The sequence below is a fragment of the Perca fluviatilis genome, chromosome 8 (assembly GCF_010015445.1).
Source record: "Perca fluviatilis chromosome 8, GENO_Pfluv_1.0, whole genome shotgun sequence".
In the NCBI taxonomy this organism is placed as follows: domain Eukaryota; kingdom Metazoa; phylum Chordata; class Actinopteri; order Perciformes; family Percidae; genus Perca; species Perca fluviatilis.
In genome coordinates, this window is record NC_053119.1 from 36,562,988 (window position 1) to 36,575,750 (window position 12,763).

Consider the following 12,763-nt stretch of genomic DNA (forward strand, 5'->3'; position numbering starts at 1 on the left):
TTCGCCCCGTGATCCGGATTCGCTCCAAAACATAACGGTTTCTTTCTTGGTCCGTGCTACTACCCTTCCACCAAGTTTCATAAAAAAAAAAAAAAACGGTCCAGTAGTTGTTTAGTAATCCTGCCGACAGACAGACAAACCAACAAACAGACCAACCAAATTTAAAACATAACCTCCTTGGTGGAGGTAGTATAGATGACACAGAAAAGTCTATTTTGGGCCTTTGGGCCTACTTATTTTAAACATACTTCTCGGTCTTAGTGACCAAGGTTCTAGACTGTGTAGAAAATATTGACATTTTAATATTACATTTTTTAAGCAAAATCTTTAATTTAGTCACATGCACAAAAAGCATATTGTTATATATTTTAACTTCTTGGACTGAATACGTCTACTTAAAAGGAAGTCTCAAGTCTCTCAAGCTGATTTCTTGACACTGTACTCATAGCTGTTTACCAACTCATCAAAACTAACCAGAATAACTGTTTCATCTGAGATCCATACTTTCTATATATATTGTCACCCTGGGTAAAGTACAATACTTTTATCCCTTGTGTCATCCTGTGGGAGCTTATCCCAGCCTGCATTGGGCCACAGGCAGGGAAACACTGGACAGATTGTCCTTCTATCTGGGCTGGAAACGATATACAGAATTTTCACTTTAAAAAAACGGATTCATTTAAGATGCTAAATGATTGTCACATTAGACACAATTAACAGTTTTATTGGTACATGGTTGGCGTTTTGGCTGTTTCTAGCTTTATTTAACTTTCTTTTAGTAATGCTACTTGCTTGTGTGCAGTGTATTTATTAAGTCATCTGCTGCCTCACTGTTCATTGTAGCCCAGCTTTGTGAGTGAAGTGGCAGCTCCAGGAAGAAGTGCATTGGACAGCGTGGAGGTGGCCTATGGGCGACAGGTGAGTCGCCTTTCAGTCTAATCATTTTGTTGTACATGGAAACTCCAGGTAAGGGCACACCTTTACATTTAGTACAAACAGTAAAAATGTATACTAGATGCAAAATAACTTCCATCCTATTTATCTCAGTGTCACAGTGTCTATTTTTTTTTTTTTTTTCTTTCTTCTAATTCTACCACTGGGGAGCATCAAAGTCAGAAATGTAGGGCGCCCGGATAGCTCAGTTGGTAGAGCGGGCGCCCATATATAGAGGTTTACTCCTCGATGCAGCGGGCCCAGCTTCGATTCCGACCTGCGGCCATTTGCTGCATGTCATTCCCCCTCTCACTCCCCTTTCATTTCTTCAGCTGTCCTGTCAATAAGGTCTAAAAATGCCCCAAAAAATATCTTTAAAATAAAAAAAAGTCAGAAATGTAGTTCTAAGTTTTTTCCCCCCATTTGAAAACATAAAATAAGCATTTTTAATAAGAATCTTTCAATTTTGTATAATAAAGAATTGTGACCAGAAGATGCGCTGAGCGTGGCATTTTACAATTGAACAAAAATAAATAAATAAATAAAAACCTGGTCAGTGCTGTCCGGTGGAAAAACTCTGTATGGTGACGCAGTTTCAGACATGTATGCCGACACCGATGTGATAGGCTAATATTACCCCCTGATTTACCAGTCAGGCTCTGTTACAAACCTCAGTATTTTTTTTATTTTTATTTGTGAACAGAGATTATATTTCTGGCTGTGATAGCTTCAGTTTAATCTGTTAAATGAATTTTCCATAAAACAGACATTTTTGTACAACAATACTTAAATCTAAAGAGAACATACCTCTTGAATTGACTAGTTAAAGTGCCCTCTGTCTGATAATTCAGTTAAAATGGGGTCACAGCAAGACAGGAAGTGGCAGATCAAACATATTGATTGATTGGGTGTTACAGGGGGACTCTGGGTAATTCTCTCTCACTTTGTCTCTGTGTCTCTCGACCGTCCCTCTCTCCCTCTCATCATCCTGTCTGACCTTCTCGTTCTCTCTTTGTTTGTCTCTGATCTGCTACATGACACAGTCATTTATTGTGGCCTTTTCCTCTGACCATGTGTCGACACATTGCATGCGGCGTCATTTGTCTTGTTTTTTTTATCCTCTTTGATGACCTTTTAAACATTTTGATCCTTTTTTTCTTGTTTTTTGTGGTGAACCATTTCACTCGATGGTCATAGTGTGGATGAAGTTGTAGGTGGATTTCAATTTTTGAAACATTCATTTGCAAATGTAGAAATGTAACCTGAAAATTTAGCATTTGACAATTTGGGGAGTTTATCACTTACCCTTTTTTTCCTCTTTCTCTCCCTTTATCACCACCTCTTCCGCTTTTAGATTTACGTTTTCAATGAGAAGATAGTGAATGGTCACATTCAGCCTAATCTGGGAGATTTATGTGCTTCTGTAGCAGAAAGCCTGGATGACAAGGTAAGAACATCTACTATCACCATGAAATTGTTATTTTCAGATTTAATCATTTTGTCCTCTGCAAAGATATAGGTCAGGTTTTACTCTGACTGCTAATATGCATTCTGTTTTCTCTATACATGCCTTTATGTAACTGTGACTGTCGCCCTCATTCTTCCCTCCAGAATGTATCAGACATGTGGCTGATGGTGAAGCAGATGACCGATGTGTTGCTGGTTCCAGCCAAAGACACTCTCAAAAGTCGCACTTCAGTTGAAATGCAAATGGCCTTCGTACGCCAGGCGCTCAGCTTCCTAGAGAACAGGTAACTGTGCTTGTTTTTGTTTTTCTAAAGTGCAGTGGTTGGTCTTGTTTTTGAAGAGGTTAATGGTGTGTTCCAGTTGAACTGGGAAGTCAGAATTTCCGAGTTTCTAGTCAGAAGTTTTAAATGGAACACCCCCTCAAGTCGGGAGAACCTCACCAACCCTGACACCACAATTTAACATGGCTGCTCCGAGCATCAAACAGTAGTGAAAACTGTAAGAATATACTGTTTATTAGCACTTCTGTCTATTCCATCGGTCTATATTTGTGTCTCATTAAATCAGTCGTACACACAGTACTGTCCTGGCTGGAGTCCCCCTAGTCTATATCGAAGAGGTTTCATTTACGGGATTGTTCCGGTGCTGCCGGACGTTCCGCCAGATGTCCCTCTTTTTCGGCCGGATGTCCCTCACCTTCCGTTTTCTTTGTGTTGCCATTCTAAACTCGATTCGGGAAACATCCTCCGATCTAGGACCGACAATCCAATTATATTTATCGGTTTTTTTCTAATAAAATCCTCATCACACACTCAACAGCCATTTAAATTCCAAAGCTCGTCTCCCTATATGCACATAAAAAAAAGTTCCTTCCCGAGTCTATTTTGAAGAGGCACTGTACCTGCGTCCGGCACTTAGCGGCACTCAAGACGATTGTGATTGGTTTAAAGAAATACCAATAAATCGGAGCACGTTTTTCTCCCATCCCTGAATGCTGTGTGGACTAGCCAGACCCTCCCTCGCGGCGCTGTGGAGGAAGGTCTGGCAAAGCGAGACTAGAGTCCCCCCCGCCCCCCCACACCTGTTAAATATAATGGTTTTCTGACTTTTTAATGGAATGTGGTCCACTTGGGTGTGATGTCATTCCCAGTTCTGACTTCCGAGGTAAATGAAACACAGCATGAGCTTTTAGTGGACTGGACATACAGTAGTTTAAATTTTTGCCAAACTGCACCATGTTGATGAACTTGTGTGTGTGTGTGTGTGTGTGTGTGTGTGTGTGTGTGTGTGTGTGTGTGTGTGTGTGTGTGTGTGTGTGTGTGTGTGTGTGTGTGTGTGTGTGTGTGTGTGTGTGTGTGTCCCCCAGTTATAAAAACTACACCATGGTCACTGTGTTTGGGAACCTCCATCAGGCTCAACTAGGAGGAGTGCCAGGAACGTACCAACTAGTACGCAGCTTCCTCAACATTAAACTACCAGGGCCCCTGCCTGGCATGCAGGTAACACACACAAGAGTTTTTTTTTTTCGCTTCTGCCAGTTATATTGCACATATACAGAATGTCTTTTTTTTTTATTTTTGGTAATCCTGCCAATCGTAACGGTCAGATTGTAAACTGCTACATGATGAGTTTGTTAGAACAAGCTCAATTTATGCTCAGGTCAGAAACTAATATGGGAGCAGAATCTTTCTTCGACAATCGACATGGAATATTGTCACCACTTTACTAAATATATTTGTGTGCAACAGGATGGTGAGATCGAGGGCCATCCGGTGTGGGCTGTGATCTATTACTGTCTGCGTTGTGGAGATCTGAATGCAGCCATGCAGGTTGTGAACAGAGTGCAACATCAGCTAGGAGACTTCAAGACCTGGTTTCAGGAGTATATGAACAGCCCTGACAGACGGTAAGAACGCCTCCTTGTCTTCATATTTTTAGAGGTAAAAGGTAAAACTGTATCATCACTTAATGCCTCTGAATCTCCTCCTTTCAGCCTTTCCCCGACTTCAGAGAACAAGCTTCGTCTCCACTACCGCAGAGTGCTGAGGAACAGCGCTGACCCTTACAAGAGAGCCGTCTACTGCCTGATCGGGAAATGTGACATCAGTGATAACCATGGAGAGGTGGCAGACAAGACTGAAGACTACCTCTGGCTTAAGGTACAGTATACTTCATTTTGACGTATTTCTTTTTGGTTTATTTAAATATAAAGCATTAGTGCACTGACCAGAGGAGAAGCTGACCCAGTTAATGATCATTATTTAAAGCTTATTTTCAAGGCTTCACTGTTGGCAACCTTTTGACTTGTCTGTTTGTTTAGTGAAGCAGTCTTCCTTTAAACCAAAGTTGTGTATTTCCTTCCGTTATTTTTACATCGTGTGTACCACGTTTTGTCCCTGCAGTTGAACCAGGTGTGTTTTGATGATGACGGCAGCAGCTCTCTTCAGGACAGACTGACCCTGCCACAGCTGCAGAAACAGCTGCTGGAGGACTATGGTATGGAACTGCATTTTAAATCTGTATACCTCACTGTGAGGAATCATTGTTATGTAAATGACCTGCATTTTTATAGCGCTTTTCTGGTTTTAGCCACCACTCAAAGTGCTTTAGTGTAGCTTTACAAACTACAAGGTGCCCCCTCATTAGATAAACATTCACACACCGAAGGGATGGGATTTGGGGTTCGGATTGGTACCTCCTGAGTAGGGTTGGGTACCGAAACTCGGTGCCAATAGGGAACCGGTGCCGACGTAAACGGTAGTAACGAGACCGAATAAGAACGAAAGTTTCGGTGCCTCATTTCGGTACTTGACTTTACACTACACCTGACAGCATGTAACGTTAGCCTACCTTTAGCTAGCAGCTGGATTAAACACCGGTAAAATGCTGACAGCTAACGTTAAACAGTGTAAAGTGTGACTGTATTTCACTGTGGAGGACTTCAACAGCGGGATGTCACAGTCTGCTTTGCAGCGCAGCAGCAGCTGCCGTTGTCGCAATTCATAGATATACAGTATGTTTGTATGGTCGGAATTAAACAACACAGACGTTCACTTGCAGCTGCCGTTGTCGGAATTAAACAACACAGACGGTGCGTTCACTTGCAGCTGCCGTTGTTGGAATTAAACAACACAGACGGTGCATTCACTTAAAACAGGTAGCCTTGTGGTGCATTCACAGTAATTGTAAAATACCCTTTTCCCATCTGGGGTTCAACAGCAATTTACTGGTGAAATAAGTTATTGTTATTGTTATAGTTATAGTTATTACATTATTATTAAATCTTTAAACAAGTCACTGACTGTTGTTTACTACCCTTATTTTTTTTCTTCTTTTTTAACTTTATTGAAAAGTACCGGTTCAGGCACCCGGCACCGTTTTAAAAGTATCGATTTAGCACCGGAATCGAAAAAAAACCAAACAATACCCAACCCTACTCCTGAGCCACAGACTCCCCAGGCAGCAGTAGTTGGCGGCCCGCCATGACTGAAGGAATGTAATACCCCTTTCACACCGAAGGGCTGAACCAGGGTGGACTTTGTGTTTGAAAGGTTTAACCCGTTGACTGACTTGGCTTCGAGACTCGGGTCAATTTAAATGTAAATTGCACACGACCAGGGTCGCTAACGACCTGGGCGGGACAAATTATGTCATTGGTTGGAAATAGGGGTGCACAAGTCACAAGTTGCCGCAGCAAAAAACACACAATGATTTTGTCTCACTGTGCTTTAGAATGTAACCGCTGTGAAATAATCAGAAATACCGTAAATGAACGTTCTTGTTCACTGCTCCAGTCCACTTTCTTTCTCTCTCTGCGCTCGCCCGAGCTCGCTGCGCAACGTCTCTGCAGCCGGCACTGAACTGCAGACTGCAGAGAGCCTACTGTACAATTAGGAATTCAAGTAATAAACACTTCTGGTGGTGTACAGCTGTACGTGTAAACTCCCCCGCCCATTGCCAGCACATGAGGTAATTGTCAAGGCTGCGGACAAAATATGTGTGTATGCACGCATAATCACCCAAAAACTTCAATTTGCAGATATGGATAAGCCACCTTTGAAAAATATAAATAAAGAAATTGAAAGCCTCAATTTTCCTCCACAGAGAAACCCATGGATAATTTAACAACACTAAAGCAAACGGCTATGAATAATTCAGCTTACTTTCTGAAGAATCATGTTTTTTACCAATTTGGTATGGTAAACCGCCTTAAACACTACAGTACCCATGAGCCTCAGCAACTGTGAATCCTTTGTCGAAGAAGGCAGGAACAAAAGTTCATGAGTTTGTGGATGAATGAGCCAGAATCTGTTTGGAATTGATTTTTAGACTGCCAAATGTAGACATAGCAACACAGTTTCTCATCTTTTGTACCACGTATGATTCAGCCATCAGAGTTTCTTGTCTTCTTGGAAGTGCTTCAACTGCCAGTCACTGCAAAATGAAATAACATCTCTCCTGCTTTGTCTCTCTATGGGCCTTATCAAATGCCTTCAATAAAGTAAAAAGAAACAGCTGCAGCTTTTAACTCTCGTCCAACCATGCTTCCTCCTGGCTGCATCCCACTGCTGCCCTGTTCTCTCTTCAAGAACTCGGTCTTCTTGATGTTTCAACATGATAAATATTACAAGAGGGGACAAGGGGCACACTTTTGGATAGTCCTTCCGCAAAAGCAGTCATGGTCTTGCACATGGAGTTGTACACAAGAAAATGTAAGCGGAAAGGCTCAAGGTTTCAAGTTTTATTTTTTATTTTTTGTCACATACTCAAAATATCTCTACATTGTGCAGTGAAATAATTGTATGCCTTCTCCAGTTCTGTGATTGAAATATAATATACAACAGAGAAAAAGTAAACGACAAAGATAAGGCTTTGACTTTGATTTTTCACACAATTAATCACACAAGTAATTTCAAAATCAAACTACCCTCTGTAACAACCGCATGCCCCCTGATGCACAAAATAAGGGGAGCGTAAGGGCATGAGGCCTTCACTCCCACAGATTGAGAGAGCCTAGTTTTCTCCCCTGGGTGTTGCCTTCTCCACGGGCTGATCCTGCTCCATTCAGATAAGACAGCACTCCTTTCCTCGCTCAGTAGCCTTCACCCTCTCCCATTTCCCCTCTCCCACTCTCTCGCTGCTCATTGGGAAGTACAGCCTGAAGCCTCATTCTGTTTTCTCTCATGCTGCTCGGCTCCTTCGGTTGTCTGGCACAGTATTCTTTGTTTTCCTCCATCTTGCTTCACAGCGGGACGTAAAGCCCAAAGCCTTTCTTAATTTCTCTCACATACTGCCAGTGCTCGCCAGCTTCGTCTGTTCTCTGTTTCTCTGTCCTTTTGTTCACTGACTCTCTGTCCTCTCCTTTTATCCTCTATCCCTGTTTCTCCGTACACCTGCACAGCTGTTTCCCCTCTTTCCTCCCACTGGTTTCCGTCCTCTTTTACGTGTTCTCTCCTTGCATGAGCATTTGTTCTTTCTCATCTCTTGTTTGCACAATCTGCTGCAGCTCTTTCCCCCTCCCCCTCACACCCACACTCTTATCTCTCCTCCTTCGTCCTTTTCCCTTCTTCATCGCTCTCTCCCTCTCTTCTCTCATGCGCTTTCCCTTTTTGAACTAAAGTGCTGGTAGTATGAGATAAGGCAATAAAATGGCTGACATGGTTCACCCTGTTCTACTCCTCAAACTTTCAGCCAGCAAGAGGATTAGGGATTATAATTAAAAAGTAAACTTGATGACTAAGTACCTGCGCTTGACAGAATGTTTTCGAATTCTTACATGCAAGTTGCCATAGCAACTGTCGAACTGTTGACATGGCATGTATAGACCCAGAGTTAAACTGGTGCCATTCAATGGCTATTATACATTACAATATATTCAATAATGGCAATCGAATATTTTCTATAGTAACTGTCAGATAGTCATTAATTCCATTGTATTAAACACTGAAACACCCACACTGCTGACACAATACCACAACTTTAGTAAGTTTAATAAACTGTAAACAAAATAAATAAACCCCAGTGTCCCCAGTTGGCTGATGACCCTTGTTGTAAGTCCCCCTTACTTCCTGTCACCTCTCCACTGTCACTACGAATACAACAATGCCCAAAAAATACATCTCCCACGAATTTATTAAAAAATGAATGTAGAATTTAAGTTTTGGGCAGTGTGACCACTTCCAGCCAAAATCTTGTTTTATTTTATCTTTTTTTTTATTTTTTATTTGAACTCTTTGCATTGTCTTTTGTCCAGAAAGGAGAGTGCTGTTGCTAGTTTGATTTTGGCAGTTAAATTTAAAACCGTAGTCATTTTTAAAGTTTCTCAATTATTTAGAAGAAATAAAGAAACGTTTTGCACATAGTAGTCAGATGTTGACATTAGAGGTGTGACCTATTTTCTCCTGAGGCTATATTCACACTAATACGTTTTCGTTTTAAATGGCATATTTTTTGCTACGTTTATGCCTCACTTCCACACTACTGCGGAATTTCCGAGCCCCTAAAACGGAGACATCATGAAATGTAACCTTTAACGCTGCTGACCCTGTTTTAGTTTGAAAACATCACTTTCGCTCCTTGATTGGGTCTTATCAGTCATGACATGCCCCCTGTGCGTGACCCTTTTCTAGAAGAAAACAAACATCAGCCCTGACTACCAGTGGTTAATTCAACATGGATAACGAATTATAGCCGTGTCTGACCTGGTTGTTGATGCTAGCAGCTGTTGTGAAGTTAATTTCTGCATGTTATAATGCTACTATTGCTTACATCCGCTAGAGGCAAGCTATTATTCAAGCGATTTGTGACAATTCTCGTTCCCAGCATTATCAGCCTTACCGGCACAAGTGAATGGTCTGTAATATGCTTTTTTCAGGCATGTTATATTGACGGAGATTAGATGTGAAAACGTTAAGTGCTAAAAGACTCATGAGGACGGAGATCGTTTTCATTTTAAAATGCTGTTTTAAAATTAAACAATGTAGTGTGGGCGTAGCCTTAAATTACATCCAGGTTTAAGCAGGGTTCAAAATTAGCACCATGCACCAGCCAAATGCTGGTAAGATATGTAAGTGGCTGGTAGATTTGCTTCACTCAACGGCCCAAAAAACAATGCTAATCAATTGAGTTGGCTGGTAAAATTTTAACATTCACTAGCCATTTGGCTGGTGGGCAAAATGTTGAACCCTGGGTTTTATGGTAATGCAGAAATACTTCAACACCGTATGGAAGTTTTTTTCAGTGTCATCTAAACCAACTCTCTCATCTTTTGTCCAACAGGAGAGTCCCATTTCTCTGCGAGCCAGCAGCCCTTCCTGTATTTCCAGGTGTTGTTCCTGACAGCTCAGTTTGAGGCGGCCGTGGCTTTCTTGTTTCGTGTAGAGAGACTTCGGAGTCATGCTGTGCACGTGGCGTTGGTCCTGTACGAGCTGGGGCTGTTGCTGAAGTCGTCCGGGCAAAGCGCTCAGCTGTGTGAGTTCAATCATTTTTTTTTTTTTTTTTTTTGTGGGGGGGGGGGGGAAAAAAAAAAAAAAACCAAAAAAAAAAAAAAATTTTTTTTTTCGGGCGCCCCCCCCCCCCCCCCCCCCCCCCGGGCCCCCGCCTCAACTTTATCCGTTTGCTCATGCTGTACACTCGCAAGTTTGAGTCTACTGATCCACGGGAAGCCCTGCAGTACTTCTACTTCTTACGGTAGGTAATCCTACACCACAGTCCGATTCTTCCTCTGACCCTATACTATACAGACAGTTTGTAAAGGGAGAGAAGGATGTGCGACAAAGTGATTTTCACTACAATGCCTGTTTCTAATTCCTACTGTTTGTGTCGTTCTGCAGCAATGAGAAAGACAGCCAGGGAGAAAACATGTTCATGCGTTGTGTGGGGGGGGGAAATTTTTTTTGGGAGGGGGGGGGGGGGGGCCCCAAATAAAAACACACAGCGCATAAAAAAAAAATATAAATTTTTTTTATTAATTTTAAAAAAAAAAAAAAAAAAAAAAAAAAAAAAAAAGGGCCAATCGGGTTGGGGGGGGGGGGTTTTGGGGGGCCTGGGTGAGGTTTTAGAATCTGCATGTCACTAGATCCCTTTTGGAGTCTTGTTACTTTAAGAGGGTCAGAGCATATCCATTTAATTGTTCTCCTTCATCTCAGATATTCAGATTTTGCTGTTTAACTAATAAGTGTTGCATATTTAAATACTAAAAGTAAAACTGTTACATTTAGCTAAAAATGTAATGCTTTTTATTTTTAGACTTTGTTTAAAGGTCCAATGTGTGTGAATTTCTCCCATCTAGCGTTGAGATCCTATATCGCAATCAACTCTCTTGCGCCACGCAGTTCAAAGAACATATTACAGCTACGGTAGCCTTCACGCTTCAAAAAGCCGGTCTCTTGCTCTTTTCAATATCCGGGGCGAAGAAGAAGACTCCTGTTCCTGAAATTTGGATTTTGAATATGTGTGGTCCTCCATGTTTCCTTCTTCAAACTTGCCGGGGCCGGGAAGCTACAATACCCATTAGCAGCATTAGCAGCACCTGGGAGTTTATCATGTGACGGCGAAAACGCAAAAGGTGGAGCAGTATGTCCTATATGTCCCTTACCGGCTAACGTATTTCAAGATGGTGCATGAATATGGAGCGTCTACCCCAGTTATTGCGAAAGCAAATGTAAAATTTCAAGCCAGAAGGAATACTTGGAATTGATGGTGGAGGTAAATATTCATGAAAAAGGACAAGTTTGTGAACAGGCAACGTTACACACCGGACCTTTTAAATGCACTTCAAGAAGGGTTTATTTCAGGGCTGTTGTACATATTGTACTCGTTTCTCTGGTATTACACTGTATACTTTACATGTTTTTGATATGGTATATCTGATTTTTTTTTTTTACAGTTTGACATGCTGTTGGGGAGATTAGAGAAGGATGGCAGTAGAAAGGTAGGAAGAATGTGTCTTTGATCTCTCCCTCGTCTCTACGGTGGTTGTTGTTTCTATTACTGTACATGCCTTTGCCTCTCAGCTGCTCTCTTGCCATGCCTCTCTCGTCCTCTTTCTCTGCTTCACAACGTTCTTCTGTCACTCTGTGACTCTGCTCTACGTGGGAGGTTTCAGTCAGTTAGACAGACAGAAATCCTCCCTTTCTTCAACACGCCTTCTACGTGTTTCGAAACTCTCTATTTAGCAGCATTTTGTTCCAATGTCATGGATTAAAAAGCTCTCCACAATGTTTCATTGTAGCCTTCACTTCCAAAGTGTCTTGACATTGATCACTGTGCCTGCAGCACTCTTCAAGATGTGATGTTTAAAGGTTATTTTATTCTCCTGAAAGTCACATTGCTGTATGTTTCATTCCACCCACAAGACACACTGGGGTACCTGTTTTGTCAGTCTTGTGAATCTGACCGATCAAGGGTTGCACTGCAGAATATTTACTACTTAGCTAATGCCATGTTAAATTAATATTGCCGTGGTGGTTGCACATACATAGACTTTTTGGTGGATTGCCAGTACAACACTACAGATGGCAGTTTGCTGAATTTGAGTTTTATGAAGGCAACTCCGACTTCTTTTATTCAGTACAATTCATAGAAGGAACGTTAACTGAACAATATCCTGGTCATGTAGCTCAGACCTGAAACATTTAAGGCTTTACTGAAAAGTCCAACCCGCTTTTCCAGTCTGTCTTCTGGTAAAATATGGTTAATGTGGCACTAAGATCAATTAGCAATCACAGTTTAGTCAGAGTCAGTGTTTTGAAAAAGAAGAATATTTGTACTAAAAGTCTTTGTGCTGTAAAATTGTTGCAGTGGGAATTTGATTTAAAAAAAAAAACTAATTTCGTTTCTAATTGCAAAAGTGTCTAGGCTGCACTTTTTAAGCATAATTGGAGAATTACCTGATAAGAGAAACCTGTTTACTCTTTTCAATACATCTATCATAACGCAAGGGCTATTTAGGCCAGCCCTTAAACATTTTGATTAGTTAAAGAATTTAAAGAAGCCATTCTGGTGCAGCTAATCTATGTCAGATTAAATGTAGCACTGGTACGTGTTTTTTGTTAGATATGAAAATGTTGGTTGTAAAATATTTTCTAATAGTTAGCCCATCACTGGTAGCATATCAAGGGCATGCTTACTACTTTGGTAGTGGTGGATATGAATATAGTTTTCTGACATGGACTAACCCACATTCTCCATTCTGCTAACAGGATCCCATTTCACTCTTTCGAGAGAGAAAAACAAAAAACAGTCATATGAATGCAATGCCATAGATGTTGATGGATCAGATGTCAGGATTTTGTTACCTTACCTAATTTGCATTTTGCTTTTATTTGATGTATTTATTTGATCTCATGTTTGGTTGCTGAAT

General features: G+C 41.2%; 1 protein-coding gene across 1 annotated transcript in view; it reads left to right on the forward strand.

Annotated features, from left to right (window-relative positions):
• Nucleotides 1–12,763, forward strand: part of nup93 (nucleoporin 93) — a 34,092-nt gene that overhangs the window by 19,220 nt on the left and 2,109 nt on the right. The window contains exons 6-16 of the mRNA XM_039809156.1: nt 844–918; nt 2,288–2,380; nt 2,545–2,684; nt 3,767–3,899; nt 4,149–4,306; nt 4,394–4,559; nt 4,803–4,896; nt 9,679–9,880; nt 9,973–10,089; nt 10,233–10,275; nt 11,279–11,332. Coding sequence (XP_039665090.1) covers nt 844–918; nt 2,288–2,380; nt 2,545–2,684; nt 3,767–3,899; nt 4,149–4,306; nt 4,394–4,559; nt 4,803–4,896; nt 9,679–9,880; nt 9,973–10,089; nt 10,233–10,275; nt 11,279–11,332 — 1,275 coding nt within the window. The remainder of the gene's footprint in view (nt 1–843; nt 919–2,287; nt 2,381–2,544; nt 2,685–3,766; nt 3,900–4,148; nt 4,307–4,393; nt 4,560–4,802; nt 4,897–9,678; nt 9,881–9,972; nt 10,090–10,232; nt 10,276–11,278; nt 11,333–12,763) is intronic.